At 60.6% G+C, this 12943-nt stretch overlaps 1 protein-coding gene across 5 annotated transcripts; it reads left to right on the forward strand.

Annotated features, from left to right (window-relative positions):
• The first annotated feature begins 27 nt into the window (after nt 1–27).
• LOC308071414 (myosin regulatory light chain 2A, cardiac muscle isoform-like) lies at nt 28–12864 on the forward strand. 5 transcript variants are annotated; one of them, XM_080406816.1, is made up of 6 exons: nt 28–1147; nt 3054–3210; nt 10539–10643; nt 11852–11927; nt 12012–12060; nt 12171–12864. In XM_080406816.1, exons 1-6 carry the CDS (start codon nt 1085–1087, stop codon nt 12267–12269), a joined length of 549 nt encoding a protein of 182 aa, XP_080262942.1. In that variant the 5' UTR covers nt 28–1084; the 3' UTR covers nt 12270–12864. The 5 variants fall into 5 exon arrangements, 2 of the variants coding, with proteins under 2 accessions (XP_080262942.1, XP_080262941.1); XR_013931184.1 differs by lacking the exon at nt 12171–12864 and having other exon boundaries at nt 10539–11927; nt 12012–12058; XM_080406815.1 differs by lacking the exon at nt 12171–12864 and having other exon boundaries at nt 10539–12143.
• The last annotated feature ends 79 nt before the right edge of the window (nt 12865–12943 follow it).

Raw genomic sequence — 12943 nt, forward strand, 5'->3', positions numbered from 1 at the left:
CCAACGCTGCAAGGCTGCATCCCCCTCCATGGGGGGGGGGGGGCAGGGGGGGGCAGCTTGCCCCACGCTGGGCCTTGGGGACCAGAGAAGGGCTGTGGGTTTGTGTCACCACCTGGCAGGAGCCCTGGGCTCTTCCATGCGCAGAGGCGTGCACGTGTCTGCACAACAGCTGGGGTGTTACCTGCTCCTTAGCAGGAATATTAAAACGCTGCACTTGCTTGGTCTGCAAATACTCGCTGCAAAACGTGCCCGAAGGGGCGGCTCAGCCCTTCTCCGCTCAAAAGCGAGTCACGGCCGGTGATGCTGGGGTCCCTCTGGTGCAAGCACGGTGGGAGGTGGGTGGGATGGGGTGGCTGCTTGCCCCTGGGCAAAGGGAATTAACACTCAAAGCTCAATTAATATTGCATAGTTGGTTCGACAGGCTGTGGGGCAGAGGTGTGAAGTTATTTGGGTTGTTTTGGGGTAGGAAAGCCACGGGGGTATTTCTTGGCCAGGTTTTGGTAGTGCCCAGGTGCTGCTGGCTGCTCTCCGATGAAGTTGGTCAAATTCTTCCGTGCCCAGGCATGTAAATTTAAAAACAGAGCCTGAACGTGGCCTGGACGTTGGGATTTTTCCTGGAGCGCGTTTGCTGGAGCAACTCCCACCAGGGTCAAAGGTGCTGGATGTGTCAGGAGGGCAAGAGAAAAACCCAGCCCCCCCTGAAAAAGTTTAACGGGTGGCTGCTGGGTGGCGGTTTCCCACCTTCCTGCGGCACTGGGTGTCACGGAGCCAATTGCGGTTGGGAAAGACCTTGGAGACCCTCAAGCCCAACCGCTGAGCCGGGTTCTTAAAGCGCTGCTTTAAGAAAATACTGATTTATTGAGGGGGGGGAGGGGGGATCGTTGCGCCGAGGTGCTGCGCCCCTTCCCCGGCGAGGTCCGGGGGGATCCCGGAGCTGGGGGGGGGGGGAGTGTTCCGGCGCCGGGGAGGGGGGCGGCCCGTCCCTCCCCGCGGGGCGCGGCGGCGGGCGCTGTGCTGCGCTGCGCTGTGCTGCGCTCCCCTCCGCGCCGCTCCGCGCCCCTCCGCGCCGCCGGGCTCCCCCAAGATGGCCGCCGACGTGGGATCGATGTTTCGGTACCGGACGCGGTTTGATGTCCGCCGGCTCCAGGTTGGTGGCGGCGGCGGCGGCCGCGGGGCTGGCGGCGGGGGGGGGATCCGGGCGGCCGCCCCCATCCCTCCCGCCCCCCCCCGCCCGCTCCCGCCCTCCCTCCGCCCGCCCTTCCCCATCGATAGGTATCAGAAATTGATCCCCGCCGCCGCCGCTCTTTGTTCGGCGCCGCCCGGGAGCATGGAGCAGCGCTAGCGGCGATGGAGCCGCCCGGCCCCCGCCCCGCCGCCCCCGAGGTGACAGCGGGGCCGGGGGGGCGGCCGCCGCTCCGCCCCGGCGGGAGGGAGGGAAGTTGCGCGGGATGAAGTTGCGGGGAGCGCGGCCCCCCGCGCCGCTCCGCCAAGTTTGTGGCGGTGCCCGCCCGCGGAGCGCAGCCGCAGGTGCCCGCGGGCCGCCGAGTGTCCCCGCCGCCTGTCGCCCCCCCGCCGCGGCGGGGCCGGCCCGCTCCCCGCTGCCCGGGGCCGGCGGGGGCGCGGTAGCCCGGGGCGGGCGGAGCGGCGCCGGCCGGAGCCCCGCCGCGCTGCCATTGTTACCGCGGGCCGGGGCCGGCCGGCGGCGTGCGGGACCGGGGCGGGCTGCGGCGGGGGGGAGGGCGCCTTTGTGGCGCTGGGCAGGTCCCGGCCGCCGTGCCCCGCCGTGGTGCGCTCGGCGGTAACGGTAAGTCCTTTGTTAACGCGGGCGGGGGGAGGCTGGTCGGGGGGTGCTGGCAGCCCGTGACCTTAAACAGGCACCGCGGTCGCGGGGAGGCGGCTAATTAACACAATAGCTCGCCCAACGTCATGGGGTGAAACCCAGCCTGGCTCTACTACAGAAGCCGAAAGGCTGGTTGACACGGACGTTAAATGGGTTCATCCCTGTAGGATATCACGGAGTTTAAGACGCAGCATGCTTCGTAGGGGAGTAAACAAACGGGAGTGCGATTTCTGGGGCTCCGGTGCTGCAGCAACAGTTCCAGCCTTTCATACATTTTGGCTTTGAAGCAGATCCCGTGCCGCATCTGTGCTAGGCGACCCGAAAAGTACCGCAGGTAGCGCGGCCGGTCGCTGGCCACGACTGCTCAGCTCGGGCATTGTGGCTGGGCAGGATTCGGGCGCTCGGCGCCGGGGCTGGGCAGCGTTCCCCGCTACGGCACGCTGGGGACTTGCGGGTGCGCGCAGACCGTTATGGAAAGGCAAAACGCTGGCGGCTACTTTTGCGTGGGTCTGTGGCAGGGGGAACTTTGCCGGCGGGGCCGGGCGGTGGGCAGCCCTCCATCCCGGGGGGGGGGGGGGGGAGTGGGGGGCGGTGGGCAGGCTCCATCCCTGCCGTTCTGCTGGACCAGGTGGCTGTGGCTGGGTGCAGAGCGGGAGAGGGAGCGGTGGGGAATGACTTGTGGGCAGGCTTCGCTGCCTCGCCGGGATGACGGTGGGAAAGGTGACCTTGTGCCAGCTTGGCCTAATGCCCTCTACTTAAAAAAAAAAATAAATAAAAAAAGGGGGGGGGGGGGGAACAAATTAAAAAAAGAGGAAACAATCCGTTCATATTTTTCAAGGAGTTTTTCCTTACTTTTCTTTCCTCCTTTTTTTTTTCTCCTTCCTTATTAATGCATGTGTCTAAGCAGCTCTGCTGGCCTGGGGCTGGCTGGGAAAGGCAGAGTTTGAGCAACCCTGATGAATGGTGGGCATATGTAAAACATGTAGATAATGTGCTACTCGGCAGCACTTTGATTGAAACGACTTGTTTGCTGATGATATTCAGTGGTGTGACTGAAACTCACCTCCCAGGGTGGAGACAGTCTCAGGCACTGAAACAGGCTGGACGTGTTTTTTTAGTAAAGTAGTATTTTCAGCTCAGGATTTGAATTTTGTGGTGATTTCCTCATCCCTCTCTGAGTCACACCCCAAGTCCTTTCTGTTGTTTATTGCAGATGTTGAATGTTACAATCATCCAGGAGTTAAGTGCTCGCTTTTTGGAGGAAGAAGGAAGCGAGCAGCAGGATGAGCGCTCACTGCTCATCGGCACCTGGCATCCAACACTATGGCAAAACTTCCAGCGAGCTCCAGTTTATATATATTATTATAGAGGTAATGTATTGGAAAAGGCACATAGCAGGCTTTAAGGCCATTCCACGTTACTGCTTGGCTCAGCTGGAAGCGGTGAGGGATCAGCCCCGGTGCCCTGACCTAGAGATGAGCACAGCAGGGCTGGCTGTCCGTCCGTCTGTCCAGCCAGGGTCCTGCGGGCTTGTCCCAGACCCCAGAAGCAGCAGGCTCATGTACCGGGGGCTGCAGCACTGGGTAGCGAGCCAGGGTGCCCTCCTCTACTGCCACTTCAGCTAGTATTCCTTAACGTGGTTTCTTGCCTCAGCCTGCAGGCAAGGATTTAAGCCAGAAACACGGTCAATCGAGTTTGCCCTGCCAGCATCAACTCACCTTGGAGGTGTCAGCCCTGCAACCGTGCTTAACTCAGGATGCACCTCCCCAGCTGGATGCTGGCACCCGTCAGGGCTGGATCCTAAAAGCTGGTACCCTGGGGTTTCCCTCCTTGCCTTTACACTTGACACAGATTTCCAAACTCTGCACCAGTCAACAGACACTCAGAGCACCGAGAAGCTTCAACACAGGGATGGAGCAGGGGTCTGTGGGCTGCCGGCACACCGGGCTTGTGCCACAGTGCCAAAAGGGAGCAATGCTGTTGTGGTTTCCTATTTGCCTTCTCTACTCTGTGCCGGGGCAGACTTGTGTCCCCTGGCAGGACCACCTGTGTCCGGGGAGGATGCTCGCTGCCGGAGCAGAGGAGCTGCTGGAAAATCTCTCTTGGAAGCCCAGCAGCACCAGTTTACTGCAGGCAGAGGAGAGCAGGCTGAGCCCTCACCATTAAGCAATGCGCTCTTCCCGCTCCGGTGCATCCGTGCTTAACTTGCCATCGGTCAGAGAAAGACAACACACGTGGGGACGAGTGTGTGTGGCAATGCGGGGCCTTCCCAAAGCGTCGGCTCTTGCGCTGGACTGGAGCAGCAGATCTGGAGAGGGCCAGACAGGCTGTCGGGAGCACTGAGCATCAGACACCGTGTGGCCTCTGGAGCTTCAGGGCTGGGTTTCTTCTCCCTGGGGGGTGCATCCCAGGACGTAAAGCCCCCATTCCTGAAGCATGGGTGTCCAAAGTCCTCCTGGCGTGCCCGGGGTGAGAGCAGCAGGGATACAGGGACTGTCTGGCAGCAGGGCCATCCCTGCACGGTGCTGACTGCTGGTTGCATCGTCTCACTCAGCCCCAGCTTTGGGGACACCAGATTTTGCCAGAGAAATGGGTGGGACTCCCTGCAGAGCCCAGCTGGGCAAAGGTGCCTGGGTGCTGTCCCTTCCCACCTCCTCCTGGGGACTTCAGAGCCCGTTGGACCATTGTGCAACCCAGCAGAGGATTTCCTGCTGGCGAGGGCTACGCCTGCCCTCTGAGAGCAGTGTGTCCAGCTACGTCCTTTCCTCCTCTTGCAGGAGCAAGAAATTGGACAATGAAAATGGAACTGATTGCTTGAGAGACGGCACGGCGGCCTGGGGCCAGGGGATGGCACAGCGCAGCATTTTAAAACTGCAGGTAAGTGCCCAGTGGGATATCTTGCCAGCTCAGAAGGAGGTGGGAGAAGGCTCTGCGCTGCGCCGGGGAATACGCTGCACAGGCGGGTTTCGAGAAGCAGCACAGGTTGAGCTGGTAAATTATGAAATGCCACGCTTGAGGTCTGTTATATAATGTCCCTTTACAGAACCTGGGAGCTAAATATAAAAGAGAGTTACGTTTGGGGCTGGTGTAAAACGATGCTCCAGAATGGGCTTGTGTGGGAAGGAGCGCTCTGCAGCGCTGCGAGAAGCGGAAAGGCTTTCGGGACCCTGGTTTCGCTCCCAGCCTCCATAGCTTGTTTTCTCTGCAACCTTGCGAAGAGCATTTACTCCCTGGGTCTCAGTTTCCCTCTCTTTAAATCAGGAACAGTAAAACCTCCATTTCCTTGCAGCTGCCTTGTCAAGATTTAATTCATGTTTGCAAAGTGACCTGAGAATCTATAGAAAGCCCAACAGTATATCATTATCCCAATCTAAAGTTGGCATATAATATCAGCGGGCCAAGTTCCCCTCTCACACTGGAGGAGAAGGGGTTGTGCCAGCGTAGCTGAGGGGAAAATTCCAGCTGAGACCATTTTGTTTTCTTTGAGGAAATTCCCCTCTTGGTTAGCTCTGAACAGAAGGATCAGCTCCCACACAAATCGGCTCATGCCGATGTGCAGAGGGGTTAATGGCACTTTTGGATGGCTCGTCCTGCCTCTCCAGGATGCTGATGGTGATGCTGAGCTCCCGCAGGACCTGCTGCTGCCTCGCTGGCTCCTGCTGCTCCCAGATGACAAGGCTGGGAGCATCTCCCATGGGAAATGCAAGCAGGAGCAGAGCAAAATGCCCTAAGTGCCAGGATCCAGCCTGCTTGGCAGTGATCTGGGGCTGTTTCACACTCCCTCAGCTCCTGCCCTCTTCTGCTGTATTTCCACCACTGAGCCCAGCGTGGTCCCCAGTATCCTGCTTTGCTCGGAGGATGCTCCCTCCTGTCCCTGTTCTCCATGAAATGCTGGGAACAGCCTGGCCTATCTTCCTTTTCCTCTCTGCACGCAGAGAGAAGACCGCAGATGCTGGACAGTCACGGAGGAGCTAGACTGATTTTCAGGTCAGGTCTGACTGTTGGATTTGGGGGCTCAAGGAAGCCAGGTACAGACTGAAGGAGAGCTAAAGCACGGGATGTCAGAGGAAAGCCTGGCGAGGGTGAGCAGGGGATGGTGCTGCCACAGCCTTGTTCCCGCAGTGATGGAGGGATGCAGAGATGGAACTAGGATCAGCCTCGTTCAGCTTCTCTGCCAGTGCAGAGACACCAAGGGGCAGCTAACAGAGGGCCTGCCCCAGCCCGCAGGACCAGGGAGCAGCTCACCTGAGCTCACAGCGCTGCTCATTTCCCCCCGGAGGTGGCTGACATCCCATTCATGGGTTACCTGCAGATGGGAGAGCGAGAGACTGCTCCGTCCCTTGTCTTTTGCTGGGACAGGGATGATGCAGAGCATCGTGGTCCCTGAGCGGAGGCTGAAATGGGGGTGTAGGAGCCCCAGGAAGCCTTGTCACCCCCCTTGCAGCCCTCCCCGCTGTGCGGTGCCCATTGGGAGCCGCATTTCACAGCCCGTGTCTGGCTGCGTGGCTGGGACCTGTCCAAAGTGGATGCGCGGCCCCTCCAGGTACGATGTGTGGTTTTTTAAAACCACCTGATCAGCCAGGCCTGATCCTGCACCTGTGAAACCCATCCGAATTGCTGGAAAAAAATGTTTTCTGACAGGATGGAGATTTGCAGGGGTGTTGCCAAGCAACCGGCTCAGCTCTGCTGCCTCCTGCTCCTCTCCTCCTCCTGAAGAGTGAGCCGGCAGGGGGTGGCTGCATCCCTGCATCCCTCTGCCCTGCCTGGCCAGGGCAGCCTGCCTCTGCCTGCCTGGGGAGGTACCACTGGGAAAGGCAAGGACCACTTGTGGCTGGTGGGCCGGGATGCTGCTGGCCGGTGGGGGTGACCGCTCCTGCACGCCCAACCCATGGCAAATCTCCATCAGCAGCAGGGTTAGAAACAGGCGCTCTCTTCCAGCCCTTCTCTGAGCTGTGCAGCTTCCCTTTGAACTAGTCCCAGGAATGTGTGCTAACACACCGAGCAAAACGCTCAGGAGGACTCATTATAACCTGACTTTGATTAGTGCCACCTCTGCATTTCTTTGGGAGTTGCTTCGCATTTACCCTAAGAGAAGTTGGCAGCCCGAACCCTTGGGATTTTCTTTTCTAAAGCTTCAATTTAAATCAACTCTTGGGCAATAAACTGCCGGTTACAAAACTCAGCTGATGTCCCTTGTAAGGCCTTGGACCTGCAGCCAGGGCCATGAAGCAACGGCTGGCAGGAGGGGAGGCAACTGATAGCTGCGACCTTGCAAAAGATCAGTTGCTGAGTGAGTGGCAATAAAGAGCAAATCCAGCCAGCTTGTAGAAATGGCAAATGGACCAGACTGCTGAGAACAATCTGTTCCTTCTCTAGAGAAGGGCTGTGGTGCTGGCGATGGGCTGGGCAAGGGGCTATTCTCAGTGTGAGCTGCTGTGAAATTCTGCTTCAGAAAAATGGCAGGGCCGAGACAGGCTAATTACCAGGAGACATGTCCTAAATCAAATAAAAAGGCTGCAAGTGGCTTTGCCAGGCTGACTCTTCACCAGGGAGGTTTGTGCTGAAGGAGCCCTGCTCTGCCTCGTCCCACAGACCCGCTCGCTGCTGTGTCCACAGCTTTCTGCTCCAGCAGCACAGCTGCCAGGCTGATGCTGGGGCAGGGAAACCCTGCTGATCCACCTCAGGTCATCTGCCTGCCTTTGACTGTGCACTTTACTGTCTCGTTCCATCACCTACTTAATCGGGCATTAACGTCACAGAAGGAGAGCAGCTGGTGCACCCAGTTTCTTGCCCGGTGCTGCAATTGCTGTTGGAAGGGGATGCCCCAGAGCGCCCAAACCTCTCCCATCAAGGCAAAACCGGGGAGACAGAAAGGTCTGGCTGTCTGTATCAGCATCGTGCTGGGCTGGACCTGGGGTGCACTTCCTCCAGGCAGATTTCTTTCGCTTGTCCTGCTTTCCTTGGGGCTTGTGGGCTCCCCCAAGATACTTACTGGATACATCCTGCTGATGTGACTTCATGGCAGTCTCCCCTCTGCCTCCTACTCCTTTTCCCTGTCTCTCTACCCCCCTGCCCCTCTCCCTTCTGCATGTTTTCCTCCTGTCCCTCCCTCTCCCTGCCCTCTCTCATCATCCTTCTTCCCCTGCCCGTGCCCTCTCCCCTAGTCCCTCTACCTCTGCCCATTTCCCTGCACTCCCCCCGCGCCCCTTTCTCTCCGCCCCTCTCCCTGACTTCTCCTCTCCCCTCTCCATGCCTCTCCCCCCCTGCCCCCCCTCCTCCTGCCGATCACGTCTCCATGCCCCCCCATTTCCCCCTGCCCCTCTCCCCTCCTCCTTCCCCCATCTCCCCCTGCCCGCTCCCTTCTCCCTATCCCCTCCCCTCTCCCTGCCCTCCCATCTCCCCCTGCCCGCTCCCCTCTCCCTGCTCCCCCATCACTCCCTGCCCCATCACCTCTCCCTGCCCTGCCCTCTCGCTGCCCTGCTCTCTCCCCCTGCTCCCCCATCTCCCCCTGCCCCCTCCCCTCTCCCTGCCCTCCCATCTCCCCCTGCACCCTCCCTCTCCCTGCCCCCCACCTCCCCCTTGCCCCCTCCCACCTCCCCCTTGCCCCCTCCCACCTCCCCCTTGCCCCCTCCCATCTCCCCCTGCCCTCCCATCTCCCCCTGCCCCCTCCCCTCTCCCGGCCCCGCCGGGGACCAGGCAGCGCCCGCACCGCGCCCGCTACAATGGCGCCACCTGGCGGCGGCCGCCGCGCTGCAGCGCGTCCCAGCGGGCCGGGGCGGGGGCGCACGGGGGGCACTGCGGGGGCTGGGGCGGCACCCGAGCAGGACACTAAGGGACAGGGGGGCGCAGGGGGGCACAGGAGCGCAGGCTGAGCCGCCTCGGGGGGCACAGCGCCCCTCCGCCTCCCCTCGGTGCCCACCGCAGCTCCCGCAGCGCGTGCACTGAGCTGTGCCTGGCCTCAGCCCTCGGTGCCCCCGGGTGCCTGGGTCCCCCCACGGGCCACACTTCTGCCACGGCTACTTATTTTCAGGCACATGCCCCCTACAATTAGCACATGCTCTTTAATTAATTTGCCTTTTTTACTGCTTTGCCCAAGTTATCTCGACTACGGTGCGGCTGGGCGTGCGCATGGCAGATAACGCTGCTATTTCTGGCTCGGGAGGCCAGCACAGCTGCATCCTCCTGGGGCCACATCCCGCGCCCAGCACGGGGCACATCCCTGGGACAGGCCACAGCCCAGGGATGGGGGTATTGTCCATCCTCGGCCCCGTCACCTGCCTTGTCCCCAGCCCAGCCGGCCCCTGGTTTTGTGGGTGGCAGCTCTTCCCCAGACCCCTGAGCTGGGCAGATCCTCCTGGTTATTGCCGCAGTGATAGACCCTTCCAAGTGAAAATGGAGCTGAATCAGGCAAAGATGCTAAATTAAGCCTGTTTGGAACAAGCTGTTAAACATGCAGACCTTCTGAACGCGAAGGAGAGATGGATAAAACCCTCCCAAAGCCCCCGAAGATGCTGCCAGCAGAAGGGGGATGCAGGGAGGGAGTGCGAGGAAAGGGAAGGATGCCCCCAAGCCCCCCTGCAATGGCAGCTGAGGTGCAGGGAGGTGGCTGAGGGCACAGAAGCCGTCTGTGGCAGAGGAGATGGCCTCCGGCCACCAGCCAGCACTGGGACTCATGGGCCAACCCCACAAGCCCCCTTGGCGTGAACTCCAGGGACAGGGACAGGACAAGGACACCAGCACCAGCTTTAAAACATCATGGATCAGAACCGGGATGGCTTCGTCGACAAGGCAGATCTGAGAGACACGTTTGCTGCACTCGGTGACCCCCTTTTAGGACCTTCCCCAGGAGCTTCAACAACGTTAGACTTACTAAGTGAGAAACCAGCTGTGAGCCCCCGTTTAGCCAAGCCCCGGCAGTTAACTGGATCTCCTGTTTTGCTGGAAACTGCCTGATCCAAACCCAGTTCTGTTAGGGAGTGAGATCCCACGCCGGGTGACTCGGAGCAGCTCCTGCAGCAGTGGGTGGTTTATCCCGTAGGTACCCGAGAGAGCCAGCTCCTGGGTCATACAGCCAAATGCTCCCTGCCTGGCTGTGCCCATCCCACAGCATCCCTGGGTGGACGGGCGTTACAGGGATTGACGGGGTTTGTAGGAAGCTCTGAAGTTGCAACCTTGGCTCTCCTGTCGTGGAGGTCAGCACGAAGCAGCGATGGGGCTGGGGAGTCCCAAAGACACCCCAAGCTGAGGGAAGAGGACGCAGGCATTCAGTCCTGTTCGTTTCTGGCACCGGGGGCCAGGGGGAACCACAGTGCTGGTGGGTTTGACCCAAAACAGCTTCTGAGGAGTGCTGAAGGAGGCTGATCCATGGGGCCGTGCAGGAGGGAAGCGGCACAGCTCAGTCCTTTGCAGCCTTCTTTGCTGTGGTCCTGCAGCCCGAGAAACCAGAGCTGGACATGTCCAGCCTACCCACCCTCAGCCAGCACGTGATTCTCCCATCATCACTTCTGCTACTGCCATTCCTTATCAAAGGTGGCTCCCCAGGGCTGTGCCGCTTCCCTCGGCTGGGGGCAAAATCCTCCAGGGGAAGGCTCCTGTGCTGCGTCTTCTAGCCCCCAGTATGTAGAGCGGAGCCCAGAGGTCTGCATGAATTTGCAGCAGGACGTGGACACACAAGTCACCCAACGCTGCTCTCCCCTAGGACGCCTGAATGTGAAAAACGAGGAGATCGATGAGATGATCAAGGAGGCACCCGGCCCCATCAACTTCACTGTGTTCCTCACCATGTTTGGAGAGAAACTGAAAGGTGAGGGGGCACCCGGGAAGCTGGCGGGGTTGGTGGGCACCCACACCATCACTAATATCCCGTCCCACATGGGGAGGCCACCCAGCTCCCAGGATCTCCATCACCATTCCAGGCGAGACCCATCAGAGACTCCTTGCAGGCCTCAGATGGGAGCGGCTCAAGGAAAGGCAGGTGGCACCGACTGCCATGCTGCGGTGTGCAGAGCTTGGGGAGTGGGTCAGAGCAAAGATGCCTCCCACGCCACGGCCAAGAGGTGACACCTAGGGACAACCCGGGGATACCTGTGAAATGATCTCCCTCACCCACCCCTCCCACATCCTTTAGTGCCACCTTCTCCCAGTTGCAACAGAGGGACCCCCCCCAGAGACAGAGGCTTTGTTGGGACTATAACCAGCAAGAACCCCTCTCCCCAAGAGCTCCAGTCTTTGTCCTCCAAATCCTGGCCTTGGGCACTCCCCCCGCCTCCCCATCCCAAGGCACCACAGCTAGGACAAACTCAGCGCCATGTACCCTGAGCAGCTGTCCCCAGGCAGGTCCCTGCACCCCAAAACTCATGCCAACCTGCCATACCAACAGTCCCAAAGGCAGGGCTGGGGCTGCCCATGCAGAGAGCTGGATCTCATCCCATGTCTCCCCAGCCGCTTGCGGGGGATGAGCAGGTCCCCATGCCTCAGTTTCCACAGCCGTTTAAAAAAACCAGCAGGCTGTGCTGCTGCTGTCCCTCCAGAAAAAAGGGGCCGGGAGATCTTGCAGTGCCTCTGAGCCTGCTGACAGCAACGGTGCCACCAAGTGCCACCCTGGCAAGGGCCCTACCTACAGCATGGGTTTGACCCAATGGGCCCATCCAGCTGCACCCTATATCACTTACACAAGCCAAGGCACGCAGCCCCCCGGCAGATCTGCAGGAGGCTACGAGGCCCCACGAGTCTGTGCCTGGAGCTCTATAAATACACCCGAAAGATTAGATAGCTGCCGGACGCCAGGGCGGTGGTGACACCGACCGCTCTGTGGGCACACCATGACCCTATGTCTGCTCCTCTACATGCCACCACCCACGGTCGAGGTCCCAGCTGCAGGGTCAGCATTCCTGTGGGCCCCCCACTTCCCAGCCTGGCCCTCACCTTCTCCCCAAAGGCTGGGAGAAGCAGGAGGCTGCAGCTGGCTTCCTCCACCGCCACCTGCAACGGCTGTGGCCATGTCACCCGCAGGTGCTGACCCAGAGGAGACAATCCTGAATGCATTCAAGGTGTTCGATCCAGAGGGGAAAGGCCTGAAATCTGCCTAGTGAGTAAGGGGTGCCTCGACGGGGGGCAGGGGGGTGTCCTCACCGAGGCCTCCCTGGTGCTCACCGTGCTCTCTTGTTTGCAGCATCAAAGAAATGCTGATGACGCAGGGCGAGAGGTTTTCCCAGGAAGAGGTACGAGCTCCTTCCCACCCTCCGCCAGCCTCCTGTGCCCTCCACCCCGACAGACCCCCAGCCACAAAGCCCTTCTGCGCTGCCTTTTCAACCCGTTTGTTTCCCGGCAGGTTGATCAGATGTTCGCAGCCTTCCCTCCGGACATTTCTGGCAACCTGGACTACAAAAACCTTGTCCACATCATTACGCACGGTGAAGAGAAGGACTAGCCCGCGCTCGGCGCTGGGGCTGGCAGGATCACCTCTGTCTGGGGTGCACGGGGGGCGGGGGGTCCCTTTGCCTCTCTCCTTGGGGAACACATCAATGGCATCCACATTAAACGGCCCTTGGCAAGAGGAAACCCAGCCGCTGGTGTGAGCGGTGCTTGGGCTGGCGTGGTGTGTCTGCGCAGTGCGGCTGTGCCCGGCGGGAGCCCCCGCGCCCTCCCAGACCCCCCTGCCCCAGCCTCCCGGCCCCTGCACATCACCCTCGCGTGCCCTCTCCTCCCCTTGCCTCCTCGGTTCCCAGCGTGGCCCAGCTCCACAGCTCAGTGCACGCCAAACAGGCTGTTTCGCCCACCAGCCCAGGACCAGCGCTGAGCTCAGCTTTACTTCGGGCAGCAGAGAGCTGCCGGCTTCTCCCAGCTTAGCAGGCAAAGCCCTGCGAGCCCGCTCTGCATCCCCCCGTGGCCTCACCAAGCCCCTCGGGCAGGCATGGTGCAGGACCGGGACTGTGGTCACCATGTCCCTGGTGCACCATTCCCGCGATGCCCGGCTGTGGGAAGCGCGTGGCGTTGAGCAACGGCAACGGCCCCCCCGCCGGAGAGCAGCTGTTCCCACCCCCGGCCATGGCTGCTGTCAGCAGTGGGCCAAGCCGTGCCGAAATATCAGCCGGCAAGCTTTTG

The sequence above is a fragment of the Falco punctatus genome, assembly GCF_963210335.1.
Source record: "Falco punctatus genome assembly, chromosome: 1".
Taxonomy (NCBI): Eukaryota; Metazoa; Chordata; class Aves; order Falconiformes; family Falconidae; genus Falco; species Falco punctatus.

Excerpts from the sequence above, each read along its gene's own strand:
- LOC308071414 (XM_080406815.1), top strand. The coding sequence starts at position 1,085 with ATGGCCGCCGACGTGGGATCGATGTTTCGGTACCGGACGCGGTTTGAT. Across the intron at positions 1,148-3,053 it reads TTGATGTCCGCCGGCTCCAG|ATGTTGAATGTTACAATCAT; the intron begins GTTGGTGGCGGC and ends TGTTTATTGCAG. Across the intron at positions 3,211-10,538 it reads TTATATATATTATTATAGAG|GACGCCTGAATGTGAAAAAC; the intron begins GTAATGTATTGG and ends GCTCTCCCCTAG.